Source organism: Galeopterus variegatus, unplaced genomic scaffold, assembly GCF_000696425.1.
Source record: "Galeopterus variegatus unplaced genomic scaffold, G_variegatus-3.0.2 Scaffold393, whole genome shotgun sequence".
NCBI classification, from domain to species: Eukaryota; Metazoa; Chordata; class Mammalia; order Dermoptera; family Cynocephalidae; genus Galeopterus; species Galeopterus variegatus.
Window position 1 is genome coordinate 612,512 of NW_007726504.1, and position 12,388 is coordinate 624,899.

Genomic DNA, 12,388 nt, shown 5'->3' on the forward strand with positions numbered 1-12,388 from the left:
GAAAATGATGCTGTGCACATTTTTGTAGACACAGTCTACTGCACATCTTGCACACACGTCTAGGAAATGCGCTAGGGTATATGCTCAAGATTGGAACTGTTACATCATAAATATGTGGCTTGTCAGAATCATAAGCTGTTAAAGTAGTTCTATCAATGTACATTCCTACCTGCAACGAGTATTTAATTTGTATTTACCTGATTACTAATAAAATTAAGCATATCTCATAACTATTGGCCATTTGAATTTTCTCTTTTGTGAAGCACCTTTTCAAGTACTTTGCCAAATTTTCCACTGAGTTGTCTTTTTCTTACTGATTCACAGCAGTTCTTTTACAGTCAATAAAAGTCCTCAGCTGATTTTATGCACTGGAAAATCTTTTCCCATTTGGTGGCATGTTTTTTGCTTTTTTAACTCGTCTTTGGATGAACAGGCGTTCTTAACTTTAACAGCTGAATTTATCATATTTTTTTCCTTTACAGTTAATGTTGATTTTTATGTTTATGTTGTATATAAGAAATCCTCCCCTACCTCAAAATCATGAAGATATTCTCCTCTATTATCCTCTACATAGCTTTGTAATTTTGCCTTTCATATTCAGGTCAGGTCTATAATTATCCTGGAGGGCATTTTGTGTAAGTTGTGAGGAAGGTTCAATTTCATGGGTTTTCCCATATAGATATCCAACCGACCCAGCACTATTGCTTAGAGTTTGTTCTTCCCTCATATCTGTGATGTCATCTCTGTCACATATTAATTATCTATATATGCATGGCTCTGTTTCCCAGTTCTCTATTATTACATTGGTATTTTTGGCATTTGGTGCCTTTGCCAATGCCACAGTATCTTAATTACTATAGCTTTAAAATTACTCTCAATATACTGTAGTGCAAACCCTCTTACTTCACAGTTGCCTTCTCTGAATTTCAGAATTAGTTGTTGAGTTCTTTAAAAAAGAATTTCTTGGGATTTTGATTGGTATTTCATTGACTCTATACATATTATTTAATGTAGCACAGATACATACAATATTGAGATTTCAAATCTATGAATATGGTATAGCCCTGTGTTCCTGGGATAAATTCAACTTAGTCATGATATTATCCCTCCTATATACTGCTGGATTTAATTTCTGTATTAGCATAAGTAATGTTACATGCTTTAACAAACCCATAAATCTCAGTGGCTTAATACAATAAAAGTTTATTTCTTATTCATACAAAGCCCAATGAGAAAGTTTCTTATTCTCAGAGAGCCATGTTTAGGATTATTTGGAGCTCAGAGTCATTTGTCTTGTGGTTTCACATACAGGACCTTGGAGTCCCCATGTGTATTCTTTGCACCTGGCTGGCAAACAGGAAAGAAAGAGTATGAAGATTATGTGGGAGGTATCTTACAGGTCAGGCCTGGAAACAGTATGTATCATTTCCACTTACATTCCATTGGCTAGAACTCAGTCATGGTCACTCCTATCTGCATGGAGGGCTGATACAGAGTCTAGATGTGTGCCTAAGCAGTAGAGAAAATGGGTCATTGTAAAAACAAAAATATCTCCAATAAAAAAGATGTGAACACAAAGAAGTGGACTAATATTTTGTTTAAAAGTTTTGCATTTATGAAAAGTGAGACTGACTTCTGTCTTTTCTCTTTAGAACTCTCCTTGTTGGTTTTGCTATCAAGGTTGGACTAGCCTGGTAAAATGAGGAAAGGAGTTACTACTTTTGCTATTCTCTGGAAGAGTTTGTGAAATATTGGCATTACTTCCTCTTTAAAAATCTGCTAGTACTTGCTTATGAAGCCATCTGGAATTGAGATTTTGTCATAAAGTTGACAATAAGACTATTCAAGTTTTCTATTTCTTCATAATTGCATTTTGTTAAATAATATTTTTCTGGAAATCTGTCCACTGAGTCAAAGTTTTCAGGCACAGCAGGATCCTGAGATTATATGTGTTCAAAAAAGTATGTTAAAATAGTTCTTGAATACAAAACTAAATGGGTAGCTTTGTGATCCTCTAGTTCACTTCTTGCCTTTATAGAGGAGAATAATAAAGTTAGGAGAGATCCAAGTACCCATCCCTATCCACCCTCATCACACAGCTATGAAGTGGGACTAGAATCTAAGTCTTCTGATGTCTAGCCTAATGCTCTCTCCACTATGCTGTGTTACTTGAGCTGTTAGCAGATTGCATTAATCAGTCAACAAACCAAAAGGAGAACTGATAGAGGGCTGTAATCATTTCAACTACTCAGAAGAGAGAACATTGTGGTTGTAGGCATTGTCTTCATATTCCTTCCCCAGTTGCTCCATGATCTTTATCCATTTTTCTCAGTAAGAAATTTCTGCTCTTCAGGCTATGGCTTCCTTGAATTTTAAGGTCTTATCCAGTTCTATGATACTCCTAGGTCTGACTGCAAAGATACCAACAAATGGTAATAATGCTCTCTCCATGCCCACACCCCCCAATCCCAAAAGTTTTGGGGCCCTTGTCCAGCAGCAGATGGACACTGCAGCCAAGCAGTCTCAGCTTGTCACCAAGGAGAATATAACTCTGTTGTGGATTTCTACACATAGATGAATACTTTGATAGAACTGACTCTCAGTGCACTGTGAAGTCAGGAAAGTATATCTTCAAAAGTCCTGCCTGTTGGTTTTTCATTATCCCTTTTTGTTTACTGAATAAATACCTTAATTTGCCTTTTTTTCCCCTTTCATCCAAGAAAATTTGAGAGCATCCTAATAGGTTCTGATATTTACTGAAAAAACAAAATAGACATGGGTCATTGTCCAATAGACATGGGTTATAGTCCACATGAAGCTTGTAGAGGTCATTTGATCATCCCATGAAGACTTCTTTCTTACCATGGAAGCCTGACTTGGTCTTGGCCCCTTCTGATTTACTTACAAAGCTCATGCACATGTGTTTTGCCTTCATTCTTGAAGATATTTTTTTTTTTGGTTATAGTATTCTAGTTTCCTTCCTCCCAGCACATACAGGGTATCATTTCACTGACTCCAGATTTCATTTGCTGCTGTTTAGAATCAGTCAGCACTCCTCTGAGAATAATTGGTTTAAGTTTTCTTATCTTTTGTTTTCTGCAGTTCCACTATGATATGTCTAGTATAGATTAAAAAAAAAAAAAGATTTACTCTGCGTGGGATTTGTTGGGCTTCTTAAATCTAAGGATGGTGGACTTCCATCAATCCCAGAAAATTCTGTCATTATCTCTTAAAATATTGCCTCTGCCCCATTCCTTCTCCTCCTACCCTCTCTCCCAGCCCCCCTTTTCTCGCTCCTCCTTCTGGAATGCCAATTAAATGTAGGCTAGAACTGCTAACAGAATCCTCCCTTTCTCTGAACTTCTCTTGGTATTTTCTATCTTTTTATCTCTTCGTACTGCATTCTGGATAATTTCTTCTATCTCTTAGTTCACAAGTTTTTCTCTGCAGCTATAGCAAATATACTTTCACCATGTCTACTGTGTATTTAGTTAATTTTGGTTATTGTTTTTCATGTCTGTAAGTATTTAATTCTTTCCAAGTCTGCTATGTCACTTTTATAACTTTGTTTCTTGCAGATATTTTCAAGCTTTATAAAAAATTTCTTAAAACACAGTGAAACTGTTCTATAATCTATGTATAATAACAGTACCTGAAATATTTGGGAGTCAGTTTCTGCTATTTCTTGCTGTGTTTTGCATATTGTGCCTTATTTTCTTGTATACTTGATCATCTTTGTATGGTTATGGCTTTTGAAAGGTTATCTGAAGGAGATTTTTGATGCGTAGAATAAGGTGTCTTTCTTCTAAAAGGATATAAATTTGTTTTTTCCAGGTACCTGAGGCACTAGTTTCCTTGGGCTTCCTGCATTATATGACTTTGGCATGTGATTCCACTCAATACTAGTACTTGGTATACAACCTTTCAGAGACAGGTTCTTTCTTTTCTTGTTTTTCCCCTTTACCCCATCTGCTCAGCACTGAAAAACTCTCCTTGGAATCCTTTGAGGGTAGAGGAAGGCAGTGGATTTTCCTCTTCTCCTAAGGTCCCAGCAATCTACTAGACTCATAAACCTAAGAGTGACAACATTCCCCTTGCTTCTGAATCTATCAGAACTTAGAGCTCAGTTTTTCAATTGTTTTATCCAGATGGGCAAATGACTCAGGGTAGCCAGAGCTTTAAATATTTCTTTACCTTCATGTTCTCACCTCTTAAATTTTGACCTGGCATATTCCTTGAGAGCTCTTTGATGCTGTAAAGAAGTGTTTTATAGTTTATCTAACATTTTTTGTTGTCCCCAGCAGGAGAGTTGGTCCAGATAACCTGGCTCAACAATACTGCAATTTTTAAAAGATCAGTATTTTTAGGAGAAAATAATCAAAGCATTTTCTAATGATATCCACAAAGTTGTTTTCTTGTTAAGGTTTTTGGGTTTTTTTTTTTTTTGTTTGTTTTTTAAAGTTAGATGTGCAAGAGATTGGCAATTCTTCAAAAGTTAAACACAGAGCTTACCATACAACCCAGAAAATTCTACTCCTAGATACCCAAAAGAAATGAAAACACATATTCACACAAAAACTTGTGTACAAACTTCCTAGTAGCAAATAGAATATTATTTAGCTATAGAACGAAACACTGACACATGCCACAATATGAACAAAACTTGAAAATGTCATGCCAAGTTAAAACTAGACACAAAAGACTACATATTGTATGACTCCATTTATATGAAATGTCTAGAACAGACAAATCCATAGACACAGAAAGTAGATTAGGAGTTGCCAGGACATAGGGGGAGGGGACCTTGGCAAGTGACTGCTAATGGGTACTGGGTTTCTTTTTGGGTTGATAAAAATATTCTGGAATTAGATAGTGTTTGAGGTTGCACAAACTTGTGAATATACTAAAAACACCTGAACTGCATAATTTACAGTGGTCAATTTTATATTACGTAAATTATATCTCAATAAAAAGAAAAGTTAATCTCAGGTATGTTTAGCATATTTCAATAAATAAAGTATGCATTCAGTTTCACATGAATGTGAAGGATATCTGGAGCAATGATTTAAAGATAACAGGTACTGTGAGAGTACTTCAAGCAGGTTACCAAAAGCTATGGGAATGTTTACTATGATCATGAATAATTATCACACTGGAATTAATACCTACTGAATACTGTATCCAGGTATGTTAAGATTGCCAGTGAACAGAACCATGTAAAACAAAACCCAATAGAAAACTTTCTATATACCTAAAAGAAACTCAGAAAAATAATATAACTTCCCCTCTTTGTATAATTTCCTTTCATATAGTGGCCATTTATTCACATGAGCATAAACTGATGAATGCAATCTTTTCAAAAGAGGAAAAAAACCTTGCACAATTAAACAACAAAATGTATTTTGGAATGCAAATTAACTTATATGCAACTAGTAATAGGGAATGATGTCAGTATAATGAAGTCACTTCAGTTCGTTGGTGATTTTTTCCTAGGCAAGGGGAGCCAGAAAAGTGAGAATAGCATTATACTCTTTAGGAGGAAAAGAAAAAGCCCTCATCTTGACTGCTGTACTGACAAGCAGAATTTATCTGTATAAAAGAAAATTAAGAGGAGGGTTTCAGAGGGTACTCCTAATCTTACTGCAGGTTGTACTATTTCCCATGCCCATTTTAATGGCAACCCCCACTGCTCATTGCTATGCTGCCATGTGTACTGCCCTAAGACCCACTAGCCCCATCCTTATTAAAGTGTTGCCAGCATTTCTATTCAAGTAATTTTGTGCATTTATATACCCACTGTGGTAGTCACTAGCTACACTAAGTTGCCTCACTGAGCTGTTCAAGCTATCTCCCCAACTGTTTATGTTAGTGCTCAGGACACAAAGCTGCACAGGTTTTACAGTTTCTGAGATTTTTCAGGAATGCATAAATTGTAGTCAGCAGGAGCCTCTGTACTTTTTTCTTTTTAATTATGTTTACTTCTCTAAAGGTTAGAAGTAATATACAGTATATTGGGAGTAGATGTGAAGGATGGAGAATTAAATAAATAAATAAATTCCAGTGTTACAGAGTAAAGAGAATCACATTTCCTCTATTCTTGAGCTTTCGTTCCACTTAAACATACTTTATATTTTTATCCCTATTAGCTCTTGTAACATTTGATGAAGTTTTAATTAAGAGTATCATAAATGAATTAACACTGAAGTGAACAACACTGCCTTTAATTTTATAGGTCATCATGAAGCTGTGTTCCACATTTGTACTGAGCACTGTGAAAAATACTAATGTTCTTCGGCAAAGTCTTTGCCTCAAAGGATCTACAGTCTTTCTGAGAAAACCCAAGATCTTCAAGAGAACATTATTTAAATCTTGATGTTGTCATTATGTACTGATATGACCCTGCAAGTACTTTACTTTCTTTGGACTCAGCTTCCTTATCAATTAAATGACACAGAGAAGTAGATCAGAGTTTCCTAACCTTTTTATAACATACAAACCTCTTTTCACAATAGTTTTGATCATTTAGCCATTTTTTCATAGTGAATAAAAATGAAGAGATTTTAAATATAAATGTTTTAATTTAAATTGCTTGTTTACAGTCATATTATAAAGATTACTTATAAAATAATATATATATATATATTTTTTTGTCTTTTTTGTCTTTTTCCGTGTACGGCAACGGATCGCAACCCTCAGTGTTGCCCTTGTACCGGACCGGGAATCGGCAACGTGATCGCAACCCTCGGTGTTGCCCCTGCGCCTCGCTCAGCCAGTGAGCGGGAACCGGTCTGCATGTGGGATCCGAACCCTCGGGCGGGAGTGCCGCCACGCTTCCCAAGCGGCGCACTTATCCAGTGCGCCACCGGGCCGGCCCCATAAAATAATATTTGATGTTAACATTATGATCAATTCTAATACTGCCCTTTTTATAAATGATGCACTCCTAAATTTTCTATAGATCAATTAAAAAAAAACATGGTGTCAACATATCACATTCTTTAGAACACAACCTAAACCCACACTTTAATATCCCCTCCCCAATTCAAACCAAACGGAATAGGATTCCTCTTCATACAAATCTTAACATTACTAAAAACCTATCATAATTAAGAGACAAGATAATTTAGTTTATTTTTATTTTTAAAAGCCATCAACTTCCTTTAAAATGACGATTATCTGCTACCAGATTAATATTTGTATAATAATGATTTGACTACGTAAACTTTTTAACACCTCCAAAACCTGCCCAATTCCTATAGAACAAATATCAAATGCCACAGCCTGATATTCAAGGCACTCTATAAACTATACCCAATTTATCTCTGGCCTTACCTTATATTACTCCCCTATACAAACACTCTATTCCACAAAAATTTTGTGTATGATATGAAGTAAATACTGAGGATTATTTTTTTCCTATATGAATATCCAGTTTTTCCAGCACAATTTATTGAAAAGACTTTCCTTTCCTCATTGATTTATCTTGGTACTTCCGTCAAAAATCAATTAACCATATATGTGTGGGTCCATTTCTGACCTCCCTATTCTGTTCTACTGAACCACATGTTGATTTCTATACAAATACCACACTGTCTGGATTATTGTAGCTTTATATTAAGTCCCAGATGTGGAACATCTGGCTAGAATAAGCCAGATTCCATCCTCTCTCCACCACCATGACTAGTGTTCTGGGGTGGGAGGTGAGTAGGCATGTGATCTAAACCTGTAAAATCAGAATTACTTTTAGAACATTAGCTGGAAATTCTGGAACACAACGGACCTGTAATACTTTAGACAGGGTAGCCACTAGCCAAATGCGGTTACTTAAGTTAAAATTAAATAAGATTAAAAACGAGTTTTCTCAGTTGCACAAGCCACATTACAAATGCTCAACAGCTACACATTGCTAATGGCTACCATACTGGGCAACATAGATAGAGAACATTTCCATCACCAAACATTCTTTTAGACAGTGTTCCTTTAGATGATGTGTGCAGATGGAAGGCCTGGAACTGCCACTGCCATTTTATCAACATGAAAAAGTCAGCATGAGGATAAAGCTTATGGGGGACGGCAGAGACCTGGAACCCACTTTAATAGAGCCTAATCTCTACCACACTACTGGAAATTTTATGTGACATAACAAATACCCCTAATTTTTTAGACCAGTTTCAGTTAGGTCTTCTGTTGCTTGCAACCAGAAGCAACTTAACTAATATGGTATATTTTTCAAAATGTTTTCACATACATTATTTTAAATGACAGTCAAAACCCACAAGATTTAGAATTTTAATTCTGCTCTCTCTGTGCTATTATATATTGGGCTTAGTAATCTGGAACAGTAAGCATTCGATAGATAAATGATTGATACTGCCAAGATATGCTAGTTAGAATACTAAATAGATTGATTTACTTTGAATTACTAATAAGTGAAATATCAAATAGAATTTGAGAGTCTAATGTCAAACACCTTCCACAAAATACCTAAATGTCCACCTAAAACATTATTTTCTGTATTACAGAACATAGCTAGCAGGTTTTTTATACCCCAAAGTAACAGAACAATTTTTAAAAACCTAATTCAACTATTCAAATGTGGAAAATAGCAATAAAATACTTTAATTACAAAATATTATGGGATAATCCTATATGAACACTGGTGGCATAAAAAAAGAAAACCAATTTTTAAAAAATTCCTCTAAAATACTAGTTGCTATTTCTAAGTGCTTTTTTCTTAACATAAACATATTTAAGGTTTTCAAAATAAAGTCTGGAAATAAGAACTCAAGTTCAGAAATTACCACAAAATAAAGAACCAATTATTTTCAATGATTTTTTTTCTTGGCAGCTGACTGGTACAGGGACCTGAATCCTTGACCTTGGTGTTACGAGGTGGTGCTCTAAACAACTGAGCTAACTGGCCAACCAACAAAACAGTTATTTAAAAAGAAAATTTCTATGAGAACAAAGCATGACAGAAAAATATTCTTCACTGAATTATAAGAGGTAAATTCCAACATTCATAACTGAACTTTGATTTATTCTAGAAGGCTTAAGTATGTAGCCTATTTCCCAAGTTTTAAAAATCACTAACATTTTAAAAACAATATGAAAAGTTTATCTTCTGATGTTTTATTGTTAATGAATTAAAATAAGATCTAAAAGAAACATTGTTTTTGTGTGAAAAAACACAATCACGTATCAATCACCTAAGCATATAAAAATATTCTTCATAGAAGACCCTTAATATACACAATTATCAAAACATATGTTAGAAATTGTGAATCAACCAAATAAAAACCTGGAAAATTATAAGTATGTTTATTTTTCTAAAATATAAGAAATTCATACTACCATTTGGAATTTTTTATAGGTACGGCACTGGTTGTACAATTGTAAATTAAAAAGTAGAGTTATGACTAATCTATGCAAAGAATATACCTTTCTTTTTGTAGAATCCAGGTCCTTAAATAGAGTCTCTCTTAGAACTGAGCCACAAAAATAACTTCAAAATAAATATGAAAATTATATAGCTGTCTCAATTTTAAATTATGAGTTTGAAGCGCCAGGTTTCAAAAAACTACATGTCTGCATTAGCTGCCTTTATATAAGAGAACTGAAATATCATTTATACTATGTGTGTGTGTATATATATCACACTTCGCAGGCATACAGAGAACATTAATAAACATGGTAAGTACCAGCAAATTTTGCTCTAAATGATCTTCTAGCTCTAATGCTCTAATAGCAGTATAATATTTATATGCTGAATGATTAATACTTCGTGGGAAACATCAAAATCTTGGAATTCTTAGAATCTTGAATCCATACTGAAGTATATCAAACAAAAGGACTTCTGCACTAAGATAATAAATAGCCAACACATCATTCTGTTAGGAAAAAGCCAGCAATGTGGCTAATTACCATTATATTCCCAGTGTCTAGCATAATGCCTGATAGGTAGTATGATAAATATCAGTGCAATAAACAGAAAATGTAGAAATAACACATCGCATTCAATATCTTACCACTTTTCTCTTTCTTTCCAGTTTTAACATACTTTATTGCTTGGGAAATGCAAGATAGTGAAATCTAGGCAGCTATTCTATTAAGCTCTTTCAGTGGCTACCCAAACCTTCAAGATAAACTCAAGAGCCTTACACAGCTCATACAGATCTGGTTTACTTCTCAGATCTTAGCTATTTCCACCCTTCACACTATACTACAGCTATACTTAGCTGATTTCAACTTCATAAATGAATTGTGTGGGGTCTCATCTTCCTAATTTCCACATAAGTTGCCCCTTTGACCTAGAACACCTTTCTTCTCCCTCTTTTCCCTCTCCAACCATATCCTTTAAAGGACATATCCTGGTGATAGTGCCACCTCTAGAGAAAATTTTCTCAGACACTCTCCCATCCTCTTTATCTCCTCTTTTCTCATTGGTCAAAAATGTGACTAATGCATCAAAGATCATCCAGAGAAAAAAACGCTTTATCTGATGGGAAATACTAAAATACTCAATTCCTGACACATATGGACATAAAAAGGACAAATAGGTATTCATCAATAATCACAAGAAATGTATTACAGAGATGTGAGTTATATTACAAAGTGATAATATATCATCCATTTCCCCATGAACTCTCATTTACATACCAATGACATCAATCTCTAATGGAGAAAAATATGACCTCTCAAGACAAGAAAACCCACACTTAGAGATGCATAGTTCCTTATAAGAAGCACATAAATGAAAACCAATTATTGTATGATAAATAATAATATTCAAATACATAGCAAAATAAAAATAGTAAAACTGAAATTGCAAGAGCTACAGTGATTGTTGTGTGAGGTGATGGTGCAGCGACACGTGGGGAAGAGGAGGAGGGCCATGAGGATTGTGTGCCTCACCCTGTGAATCATCATCCTGCTGCTTCAGGCTCTGTTAGGAATAAAAGAGCAGGGCAGGGGGCTGGAGGTGGAGGAAAGCTTTGTCTTGTCTTCAGATGCCTCATTATTTTTTCCCTTTCCCTGCCGCTCCACTGCAGCCCTGTAAAACATTAGGCAAGCCTCTTAAAACACTCCCTGTCTATTCCATTCCTCATGTGTAACATGAGGAGAAAAAAGTGATTTGCTCCAAAAGCCTCATTGAGGATATTATAACACCGTCAGAAAACCTAAGCATAATCATGCCTCCAGTTCTCTATGTTCAGCACTAGATGATCTCAGGAGACAAAAGTCATTTAGCTTTCTTTCTTGCTCACCTGAGGAACCAGATTCCATCTCCCACCCATCCCCACCACACCTCTCAAAGAAGCACCCCTCAAAGAAGCTCTTATAATCAGACAGAATCGAAATGAGATATAACCCATTAGAAATGTGTTCCCTAGTTGTAATTCACACCAATACTGGCATACTATTTTGAATTGCTTTCCAGAAAGTTAAAAAATTACAATTTCTGCTTACTCACTCTTGAAATTGTTTCAAGGGATATTCTCTGAAATAAAAATACAGTCACGCACCACATCATGATGGTCAACAATAAACCATACATACAACAAATGGTCCCATGAGATTTTAACCTTGTATTTTTACTGTACCTTTCCTAAGTTTAGATATCTTCAGATACACATACTTACCACTGTGTTACAATACCTACAGTATTCAGTACTGTAACATGCTGCACAGGTTTGCAGTAAAGGAACCACAGGCTATACTACATAGCCTAAGTGTATTATACATCTAGGTTTGTCTAAGTACACTCTATGATGTTCGCCCAACAATAAAATAGCCTAATGGTCCGTTTCTCAGAACATATCCCCAATGTTAAGTGATGTACAACTGTACTTAAAAAGCTGGATAACCATTATCAAGAGATTGTGTGTTAACTTGAAGCTGTTAGTCTACAGACAAGTTGTTACAAGACTGCTTAGGCCTCATCTCAAAAGTTTCCGATCTGTAGGTCTGAGGTAGGGCCCAAGAACTTGTATTTCTAAAAAGTTATCTGGTGATGGTGATGCTGTTGGTCAGCGTATCACATTTTGAGAGCCAAAGATGTTAAATAACGTTATTTGTTTTAATTTTCTAATTGATAGATGCATCTTATATTGATTTTCTATCTTTTCTTCTTTAAGATATTGATTATTTTCAAATTCCTTTGTAATCTTAACATAGTCACAGATTATTGACTCAAAAAAGCTGATTTTCTCTTCCTTCAGAATCCAAATTATCATTATCTTACTTCATTTATCCCTGTGCCTCAATTTCCTCAACTGTGAAATGGGGACAATAATAGGGATTCAATAAGATAATACAAATAAAGTCATTAGAAGATTACCAGGTCATATTAAGTTCTTAATAAACGTTATATATTATTCTTTTTGCA

General features: G+C 35.0%; 1 protein-coding gene across 7 annotated transcripts in view; it reads right to left on the reverse strand.

Moving 5' to 3' along the window:
* Nucleotides 1-12,388, reverse strand: part of MEF2A (myocyte enhancer factor 2A) — an 83,300-nt gene that overhangs the window by 45,072 nt on the left and 25,840 nt on the right. Inside the window, exon 1 of one of the 7 annotated variants that reach the window (XM_008568288.1) lies at nucleotides 10,915-10,990. The exons of the other annotated variants lie outside the window; for them this stretch is intronic. Within the exon in view, the coding sequence (XP_008566510.1) occupies nucleotides 10,915-10,929 (15 nt within the window). The 5' untranslated portion in view covers nucleotides 10,930-10,990. Of the gene's footprint in view, nucleotides 1-10,914; nucleotides 10,991-12,388 lie in introns of those variants that run through there. 7 annotated transcript variants of the gene reach the window in all.